Consider the following 10,759-nt stretch of genomic DNA (forward strand, 5'->3'; position numbering starts at 1 on the left):
CTGGAGCTTGAGGTCAGGAGTTATATGAGAATTTGTTTCCTCACCGAACTGCTGTTCAAAGGTTACCAAAGCTAAGGCTTTTGAGATGAGACAGGTGTATCAAAGGCATAGCTTGCCAGGCAGGTCCTGTGGCTAAGTGCAGTCACAATCTGTGGTGTGGAAAGGGGCACATTGTTCAGTGTGGTATCCGTACTGTACACTCACTTATCCACACGGAAGTCCAGATGGCTTTGCTACCATTTTCTTACATGCCAAGAGCCAGTTCCACTGATCATACAACACCCACCAAACAAAGCATGGGCACCCCTGGCGGTCCAGTCACCGTTTCCATCCCACTTCCTGTGGGTGCCAAAGCTCTCCTAAATGATTGTGTTTACATGTTGAAAACGACCATGTCTCCAAAAGAAAAGAATTTGCTCTAAGGGGTCCCAGCCTCCTCCCAGAAGCTGTCAGTGGAGTCCCTGCCGCCTTTGAGGGTAGCAGGGTATTGCCAAAGGCGGAGAACACAAAGACAGCCTGGCCTACGTATTATGGATTAAACAGCAATTGTGCATTCCTAATAGGCCTAGTAATTGGTGAATCATATCAGGATGAATTGACTTTGGGGCTGGCCCTTTAAAACTGAACCATCCTGCTTGCTAACTCCTCCTCCAAGGAGGTTCCTTATTAAATGAGAGCTGTGGCTGAGCCACGTTTCACACTGACCAGTACCTTCAGCTGAGCCTGAGCGATCCTTCTGGGGAAGCTGTCAGTATGGCTCAGGAGTTTGTGAACCGCAAGATCCAGCCTGGGAAGGTGGTCGTGTTCATCAAGCCCACCTGCCCCTACTGCCAGGAGACACAAGAAATCCTCAGGCAATTGCCTTTCAAACAAGGGTTTCTGGAATTTGTGGATATCACAGCCACCAACAACACCGATGAGATTCAAGATTATTTACAACAGCTCACCGGAGCGAGAACAGTGAGTGTGTTAAAGGCTCAAGGGTTGCTGTTTCCTTTCAGAGCTGTGCAGACATCTGTGCCTTTTCTAGGTTGCCACCACCAGGACTCTGTCCTTCAAAGCATCCAGAGGGCATGGGGGAGGGACCTGTGGGAAGACACTGCCTTGCAGGACAAGGCAGCGGCACAGTGATGTATGGTGCGGGGTCAGCTGAGCTGGAGGGTTAACTGTGCATCTGAAGGCTTTGTTTGAAGCACTGTTTTGAATGACAAGGCAGGGGGCAGCTGCAGGCTGGGTGTGACCTTCAGCTTCTCTGTCAAGGAAGACATGTCTGCCCTCTGTTCGCATGTGTCTTGTTGGGTTTGTGAGCCTGCATTTCCTTTTCTCTGGGCTTTCTTTATTACCTGGTTTGTTCATTCTTAATCCAGCTCCACCCACTAGAAAAAGAAGCCTCTGCTCCCCCCTTTGCCCCTTTTGCTGCCTTAATTATAGGATATTTCAGGCCTGGTGTTGTTCAGGCCTGGTTATCACACTAACTTTCTGAATGATCTGACAGTTTCTTGCCTCAGTGACCCGGTCTTCGAGATCAGAGCGGCACTTCTGAATCCTGTTCTGCAAATATACTGTGTCGCTCTCTAAGAATTCTTCTTCCCCCAGAGAAGGCTTCCTTTGTGCCTGAGCTGCTGGTGGGATGCCCAGCCTAACAGACTCTGGTGCTGGAAGGGCAAGCTTGTCTCACTGTTACTGGAGTGGGGGACAAAGCCTGGGATCTGGCAGCCCCAACAAACCAAGAGCCTTGGCCACCTGCCTCCAATACCAATTAAAGAGACACGTGACAGTGAAAAGCAGAGAAAAGAAACTTATTCAGTGAGGCTCCCCTGGGAAGATGAATAGAGAGGTCCAGTAACTCCCAAGTCTATAAAGTTTAGGGTGTGTGTGTACCCACGTTTGTGAGACAGCCCAGAGGATATCTTTGGCTGACTACTTCTATCACTCTCAATCATCAAATTTTTGAGAGTGGGTCCTTTGCTGACTATGGAGTTCATAGGTTGGGCTGCATTGGCTGGGGGCCAAAGAATCCCTAGGGTCCTTCTATCTCAGCCTCCCTAATATTGTGACTTGCGCCCAGCCTTTTCTGTAGATTCTAGGGGATAAAACTAAGGTCCTCGCTCTAGTGGGCGAGCACTTTACCAACTGAGCCATCTGCCCAGCCTAAGGTTTAGGTTCAAATAGAAGGCTGGAGGTTTATAAGCCAGATCAAGGTGAGGTCCTCACCCACTATTGACTAATCCTTGTTATCTCAGGTCCAGTTGGTCTTGGAAGGCCTCAGAACTGTGAAATCTCTTCCAGTCAGGCAAGTTCCTACACTAGCTGGCATCAGGACTTCATCCCTTCCCAGCACAGGGTTTCTGGGGAAATTAGTTTTGAGGCCCATCATTTAGACAGCCAAAGGGAGAGGCACAGGGTCTTCCCTGATAGCAGTTACACCAGCTCACTTAAGTCCCTTTGGGGCACCTTGTAGGACACTGTTGGCAGAAACACATTTCCTACTTGGGATTTAGTGAACTTTCATGGTTTTCTCTGTGATCTGGGTACAAAGCCTTGGAACTGTCTCATTCAAAAATCTGTATGCTAGTGCAGATCAAGAGTGTGCTTATTTTACAGCTATAGAATGAGGTCTTGGAGCAGAGATGAAAGCAGAGAGTGGGAAGAACAGAAAGTGTGAACACTCCTACAGGCCCCTGCACCGGTCCCACATGGGTCCTTCTGGACAGTGGTTCCCAAACTTCGCTAGCCAATGGAATCACCTGGGAACTTTTCAGACAATCCCATGCTCAGGTCATACTCCTAATTAGCCTCCCAAGAGCAGAGGTGGGAGCCAGTCATCAATAATAGTGTGAAAGATCTGTAGGTGGTTCTAGCTACAACAGGATTAATGATAATGCTGTCTTAGCTGAGCAGCACCTGTTCTGGAGGGGGAAAAAATATTCTTTTAACAGATATTTGCACTGATTTGTAAAGCAATACTCTTTTGTGGTGGCCTTTTAAGTCTAAAATTTCAAAAGAGTTTTGTGTGTATGTGTTGTGGAGTATTCATGTGTGTATATATGAATGTGTGGTGACCAGAGGTTGACCTCAGGATATGTTTTTCAATTACTTCTCCACATTAGTTTTTGTGAGGCAAGGTCTCGCTGAACCCTTGCCGTTTTGGTTAGACTGGCTAGACTGTGAGTCCATGGGATCTACCTGTCTCTGCATCCCACTCCCAGTATTGTGCACTGCCATGCCTGGCTTTTACAAGGCTGCTGAGGATCTGAACTCAGGACCCTCATGCTGTTTGTGAGCCATATCCCTGATCCTATATATATACTCCCACCCCTCACCCTTCAACCCCCTCTAATAGGTTTTTTAGTCAAAATTCAAATGCATGAAAAACTTCCTACCTTTTAAAATGTGCACTTTTGTGTAGGAGACAATACAATGAATTATATATTTGGAAGGTGGCAGTGATGTGCTTACAAAGAAAGTTAACTAGGAAAGGGAAGGTAGGGTGTGGGCAGCAGGTCACTGTTTTAAATGGAACCATCAGGGCCTCACTACAGTGAAAGAAAAAGCAGATAAATAGTAAGGGCTAGCATGTGTGCCAGAGTGTGACTGGTGTCCCATGGAGTCAGGAGGCTGGCATGACAGGACTCTAGAGGTTAGAGTAAGAAGAGTTAGATCTGAGGCCTTAAGAAGACCTCTAGCCTCTCGTAAACCAGTTTGTGTTGCATGTGAGCAAGGCTGCTGCTGGATTTTCAGAGTGACTTGGGATTTGACTCTTGGAAGGGTCATTCTGGTCACTGTATGTCATCAATACAAAAACTGCTCTCACCTCAAAGGAGATCAGTCAAGTGAAAGGGCATGGTCTGAGACAACAGAGCTGGGTTGTTACCTCAGCATCCACGTTCCAGGGCAGAAGTAGTTAAGTTTTATAGGAGCAGAATAAAGAGAGCCAGATGAAGCACTTTTTAGAAACCTTGGAAGGAACATCAAAAACAGCAAGTTATAGCCGTGCAATTGGATGTTGTGTGGTAGCATTCTTACCCCTCTGGCTGATAGCTAAAGGGTTTTGTTAAGTTACTACATTCCAAAGATGCTTATGTGTTCATTAAGTCTGACACTGAGGTGGGCAAATGTGGTATTTTGGAAGAAAATGGCCTGCAAAGGGGGTGGCATTAGGACGTATGGCTTTTCTAGAGTAGGTGTGGTCTTGTTGGAGGAAGTGTGTCAATGTCGGGCAGGCTTTGAGGTAGGTCTCTTCTCAAGCTTTTACTCAGTGTGTCAGTCAGTTTAACTTCCTGTTGTCCACAAGTTGTAGCACTTTCAGCTCCAGCACCACATCTGCCTGCAGGCCCTGCTCCCCACCATGATGATAATGGACTGAACCTCTGAACTGTAAGCCAGTCATTTCAATTAAATGTTTTCCTTATAAGTGTTGGCATGATTCTAGTATCCCTTCACAGCAATAAAAAAAAAAGCCCAGCTAAGACAGAAAAGTAGGCTCGAGATCATTCAAGATTTTAAAGTCAGTCCTGAAACATCCACAGTTCACAGGCTTCACAGTCATGGAAGCTCTAATCAGTCTTCTGCCTCTGCCTACTTGGGTACTTTCCAGGAATCTTTCACAGGAACAAGAGACTGTAGGAGGAACAGGGTTTGGGCTGAAACTGAAAGACAGTCTGAGGCCGCACAGAATCCAGGTGAGAACATGGCAAAAGCAGGGGAAAGTTGAAGGAGCATTGAGTAGCTGTGTCTGAGGAAACCTAGCCAAGGATGGTCAGAAGTGGAGATGTGGGTGCTGGGAAGAGGGCTCAGTGGATAAAACGTTTACCTCTCAAGCATAAACATAAGAAGCAGCTGTGCACACGTGGCAGCCTGCTTATAATCCCAGCACAGGAGGAGCAAGGACCCTGCCTCAGTTAAAAAAAATAAAAATAAATAAAAATTAAAAAAAAAAAAAAATCAAGGAAGACGCTGTCAGCCCCTGGCCTGAACACACAGGAAGTAAACCCTAGGGTTACAGAGAATGCTGGGAAAACCTGTTCTAGGAAAACCCAGAGCAGTGTTTCCCAGCTTGATTTCAGTCTGAAAGTTCTTTCTCCTCTGAGCAGACTGACTCAACTTCCTCCCCAGGAGAGGTGTGGGTCAGAGGTTTGAGTGACAGATGTTTCTTCCTCTCCCTCAGCCTGAATGATTGAATGCAACTTTGCTGGTGACCTTTCTGGGAGGGGTGGGAGGGGTAGGGGTAAGGGTACGTTGGGAGGGCAAAGTTTCTTCAGGCTTTAAGGCAAACTAGCTTCTTGCCAGACTGTACAAAAAAAAAAAAAAACCTAGGGTGCAGCCAGATTTCAGGGTCTGTCTCAGGCAGCACTTTAGGGCTTGGAAGGGGACAGGAGAGTGTGTGTGTGGGAGCTGTGGGGAGGGACCTCAGTCACCCTGGGAGAAATTAGGGGCTGTTCTGTGTAGACCAGTGATTGAAAGGTGACCAGCACCTTAGAAACGTTTAGAAATTCAAACTCCTAGACCTTAGCTCATTATGTCTGAATTTCAACACTGGGGCTTGAAAGAAGAAATCTGCATCTTACTTAACCAGAACTTCCGGGATTCTGATTCCCAGTCAAGGGGAGAACCAGCTCCCAAGAGCTGACCTTTTGCTTTTTATGGCATTCTTGCCACTGGAATTAGCTCAAACCCTCAGTGGATCAAATGTTTTTACCTCACAAGCTTGGGGTCAGCAGTTTAAATTAAACCCCAGAACCCACATAGGACAAAAAAAAAAAAAAAAAAAAAAGACAGCTCATACCCCCAGCACAGGGGACCCGGGAGCAGTAAATCTGCCTCAGTTTCTAGAAACAGAGTGATCCAGGAAGCCACTCAGTGTCAACCTTTGGCTTCCACACACAGGAAAAAAACCAGGGATGTAGATAATGACGACTGCTTGAATCATTTTTGAAAATACAGACATTCAAAAATAAATACATGGTCTCCTTGTTTAAAGCTTGAACAAATTTAATTTAACAAGTCATTATCTTCACAGAGCCACTGGGGTTCTGTTATGGGTACAACAGAGCACCCCTAAGTGTGAGGAGATGGGAACAAAAAGCCCTCAAACTTTGGGGCCTCCTTCCTCTCACACAACAGCTAGTGTTCCATGGCAATTTTAGGTTTCTTTCCCCATCTTTCTGCACTTTTCTCCTTGTAGCAAACGGAAGCAAGGTTGTGTCACCCTCCTTTACAAAATCCCACACACAGCCACCCTGCCTTCCCCTAGCAGCCAGCCTCTCCTGGGGTTGAAAGATACTCGCCAGGCAGACCTGCCAGAAAGGGTTCTGTGGCTTTTTTCTCATTGTCAGGCAAAGGAGTAGCTTACAGAATTTGGATTGTGGCACGGTGTTTTGGTTTTGTTATCAGCTTTCTAATTGTTAAACCCTAGTTCTCCCTCTCTATAAAACAAACAAAAAACATGCTACTAGAACTTACCCACAGTAATTCAACCTCTTTCCTCATCCTCACATTTTAAATAATTCACTTTGAAGTTCTGTATCTTCTGAGGAAATAGAATGCTCTGAAAACCATGCTCATTCTATTCCCCTAACCCCCGCCCATCTGTCAGGCATGACCCTGGTGTTCAGAGGGCCTGCTACTTCCTGACCACTCGGTGCCTTAGAGTCCCTTTCTTCACTGCCAGTCAGCCTTCATGTGATGTCCCTGGTTTGGACATTACCTGGCCACAGTGAGGGCATGTCCTCCTTCCTCGGGAGTCTGAAGTCCTCTTCGCCGCTGATGAGTGTCTGAGCAGGGTCCTATGGAGGGGGGGTGAGAGGAACCAATGCCACAAGAACATTTACCAGTCTGGCAAGCGAGCCAGAACAGATCCATTTCCTTAACCCAGAGCTACAGCATTTAGATATGTTACCAACAGCAAGGGATTACAGGAGACTCAAAACAGCACAATACTGTCTTCTAGTTGAGGACAGTGCACCTATGTTTAATAACAGGGAGATGCAATATTTAATAAGCCTGGACCTACCCAGCTCCTGATTGCTGGGGTTTAGTAGATGGTCTCAGGTCTGGTCCAACTGCAGGAGAGCCAGAAGGAAGCCTGGTGCTCTCACTGTGTCAATAAGAATTTGTTCCTGACATATGTCTGTAAAGTGAAATGCCCATGCCAATGCCCAGCTCACTCGATCAGAAACCTTCTTCCTACCTGGGGCTGAGGATTCAACTCATGCTTAGCAGTTGTGCCTTTGAGCTACAACCCAGCAATAGTGATGTTTTTAATGACTGCTTCCACTCTTAGAGCATTTCTAAAAAGATTCTTCAGAAGATTGTAAAGCTGTTTGTGAAGCTTAGCATGGTGGGCAACACTGGGGAGGGCAACACGCATCACAGGGCTCCTTAACTGTTCTGACTTTCTGCTGCTGCAGGTCCCTCGAGTCTTCATAGGTAAAGACTGTATAGGTGGATGCAGTGATCTGATTCAAATGCAGAAGAATGGGGAGCTGATGACCCGCCTGAAGCAGATTGGAGCTCTGCAGTAAGGAAGGGGGGGCAGGTGAGTCTGGACCAAGTTATTGAAAGGCTGTGGCTTGTGCTTCAGCAGCATGTACACTAAAATTGAGAGGCTGTGGCATTCTGCTGCCGATTTCTGTAATGCGGTAGGAGGCCATTCTGGGTTGGAGTATGGATGAATTTTACATTTGACAGAGGGATGAATTGAACTAATGAGAGAAATCCTTTCAATGTACCTCTATTTAACAAATGTATTGTGCTAGACACAGTATTAAACATAAATACATACATACACATACACACACACACACACACACACACACACACACACACACACACACACAAAATGGAACTTCCAGTCCCTAGAAATAGACAGATCACAAACAACTAAATCATTCCTAAAGCAAATAGAATAATGTGACGGAATGTGCCAGGGGTGGGGCACTTGCACCTAAGGGCAGCAGAGGAGGGTCTTCCCCAACAGGAGCTGCCTGGCAAGGGTTCAGCTAGCTAAAGAGGAAGCAAGGGAGGCACATCCAATGGACAGTAGAAAGCAATATTTAAAATGGACATTGGGGAGGAAGTAAGAACTGTAGACAGGGAGGGCCACAGCACAGAGGCCACAAAGAGGGATTGTGATTTCAGTGCAAGATGAAATGAAGGGTTCTCGTTTGTTTGTTTTTCTTGTGTTTATATGTGGGCTAGCTAGATCTAACTGACTTCTCAAATGCCAAATCGGAAACCTAAAGATCTTTGGCCCAGTAGAATACTATACAGGGAGATCAACTGTTTAGAAAGAACCCAGTGCTATAGGGTCTGATGAGTAACTTCTCTGTGTCCTCCAGCACTTAAAGCTAGCAACTTCCAGGGACTCATAGATAAAAAGACTCAAGTGTTTATTTTATGGAAGAAGATAGTAAATTATTTTTCTTTTCTTTTTTTTTGAGAAAGGGTTTCTCTGTGTAGCCCTGGCTGTCCTGGAACTCACTCTGTAGACCAGGCTGGCCTCAAACCCACAGAGATCCTCTTGCCTATGCCTCCCCAGTGCTGGGATAAAAGATGTGGGCCACCATCACATGGTGAAAATAATGATTTTTTTTTCCCTTGAGACAGGTTTTCTCTGTGTGTAGCCCCAGCTGTCCTGGAACTCAGTAGACCAGGCTGGCCTTGAACTCTTAGAGATCCATCTGCCTCCTGGTGAAAATAATGATTCTTTAACTCAAAGTTTTTTGAGAGGCTGCATGACTCACAGATCAACAATTTATCCTTTTGGCAATTCATATATGTTGTTTGTGGTGATCACTAGGTTGGGTGGATAGAAGGAAGGAGGTCTGTAATGAATACAGTTGAGTCTCTAGGTCTAAAATAGTCAATAGACATCTTTGGATCTCTATTTACAGCATCACAGCTGGTGAGCACTGTCTGTTCAGGGTAACTTTCTGCATTCACACTGAGTTCTAAGTCACTAAAAACCCAGTTAGTGGTACCCATTTGCTTCAGTTCTAGAACATGTTTAGCAGTTTAGGCTGAGGTTAAGAATGAAACGAAGAAATGCCATTCCCTAGCTCCCTGTGCTAAGTGTGGGTGCTAGACTCTTCACAGCAGAGCCTGTCAGCATCATTCTCCTCCTCTGTTCTGTGCGGTTCCTGTGTGTCCCTTTTTTCCTGGCAGCTCCTGCCCAAGCCCACCTGTAGTGGATGTGTCTAAAGGACCAGATTGTTCTAGTGTGGGAGGGGAGACCGAGTTATTTATGATGTGAAATCTAGTTCTTTGTCTCTTTTCCACCCAGCAGATCCCATGCTGACAGCAGCTGTCCAGCCATGCTGATGCCAATGCCGGAGAGCTGGCCTGAATCATAAAGGATGCCAGTATTTCCTGGTGACTGAGATTTTGAACAACAGCTTTTATTTCTTCTTTTCCTCAGTGCAAAAAAAAACTGTTGCAATTTGCTTTAACCTTGCAGCCAAGAAGCTTAGCAGACCACACTAGTTAGAATATGCATTCTTCATGTACCACCATATCTCTACCTCTAAGCCCAAAATTTTCAACTGAGTTTGTCTAAATCTCCAGTGAATCTGTTGCTGGTTCTCTACTAGTACTGGCCAGCTGAAATAATTTTCCAGAACTCAGCTTTATAAAGTGTTATTAAATCATTGGATATTGTAAACTTGTTTTCAGTCACACATATGCATCTCCCTCCCACACCCACCTCACTTCAGCAATGACTGCTCTGAGTCAGTGTGCTCGATCTTGCCTTGTCCCAGAACTCACAGAAGATAACCCACACTTACATGAGAATACCAAGAAAATCCCAAGCAGCTGTGTTGATCTGAGTTAGACTAAAAGCAAAATTAAATACGAAATGCAAAATTAGAAAACCCTGCTTCCAAGAATGTCTATGAAATGAAAAACAAACAAACAAAACCCCAAGAATGTCTGTGAAGGAAGTCAAGTTTTCAAAATTCCTTCCACCCACACTTTGATATCCTCTTTTGATGCCTTGCAATGATGTTTAATTGTTGTGAAACTACAGGTTCCTTCTCTGTCTCCAGTGAGAAGGGTTCATTCCTAATAAAGGTGTACCTGGAAATGACTAATGATTTTTCCTGGCTTATGTTCTATGTTCTCAAGACTGAAAGGATAGTTTTCTTGCAGTGTTAGGGCTGATGGGACAGTCCAGTGGGGCAAGGCACATGTCGCTAGGCTTCGTGACCAAATTCTAGCCCCAGGGTCCATGCAGTGGAAGAAGAGATTCTGAACGTTTCCCTTTAACTTCCACACTCACGGTGTGGCACACATGTAAACATACACACATAAACAACTGTTCTTTTTTTTAAAAGATTTATTTTTTTAAATTGTGTGTAGTTATGTATGTCTGCATGTGGTTATGCGCATGTGAGTGCGGAGGCCAGAAGTGTCAGATCCCCCAGAGCTGGAGTTACAGGGAGTTGTGAGCTGTCAGTCAGGGTTCTAGGAACTGAAACCAAGTTCTCTGCAAAAGCAGCAGCAGGCACTCTTAACCACTGAGCCAATTCTCTAGCCCATGGTCTCTTAATTTTTAAAAAAATTGAAAAGAATTTAAGTGCAATGCCACCTGTAGCCAACCGGAAATCGTTTAGGATCCAGTAATTACTTCCATTCATATTTTATACCTGGTACCCTGCTATGTTTGGCTCTTGGCCCTTGTGGGCCTTAACTCCTCCATTTACCCAAGACTGCTAGTTGTCAGGATCCACACTGGACGCCAGCAATTCCTGGGGAGGCA

At 45.5% G+C, this 10,759-nt stretch overlaps 1 protein-coding gene across 2 annotated transcripts; it reads left to right on the forward strand.

Annotated features, from left to right (window-relative positions):
* The first annotated feature begins 656 nt into the window (after positions 1-656).
* Glrx (glutaredoxin) lies at positions 657-10,088 on the forward strand. Of its 2 annotated transcripts, none has more exons than XM_036207433.1 (3): positions 657-960; positions 7,410-7,537; positions 9,284-10,088. In XM_036207433.1, exons 1-2 carry the CDS (start codon positions 754-756, stop codon positions 7,521-7,523), a joined length of 321 nt encoding a protein of 106 aa, XP_036063326.1. In that variant the 5' UTR covers positions 657-753; the 3' UTR covers positions 7,524-7,537; positions 9,284-10,088. The 2 variants fall into 2 exon arrangements, with proteins under 2 accessions (XP_036063326.1, XP_036063327.1); XM_036207434.1 differs by having other exon boundaries at positions 9,287-10,088.
* The last annotated feature ends 671 nt before the right edge of the window (positions 10,089-10,759 follow it).

This window comes from Onychomys torridus, chromosome 15 (genome assembly GCF_903995425.1).
Source record: "Onychomys torridus chromosome 15, mOncTor1.1, whole genome shotgun sequence".
Lineage (NCBI taxonomy): Eukaryota > Metazoa > Chordata > Mammalia > Rodentia > Cricetidae > Onychomys > Onychomys torridus.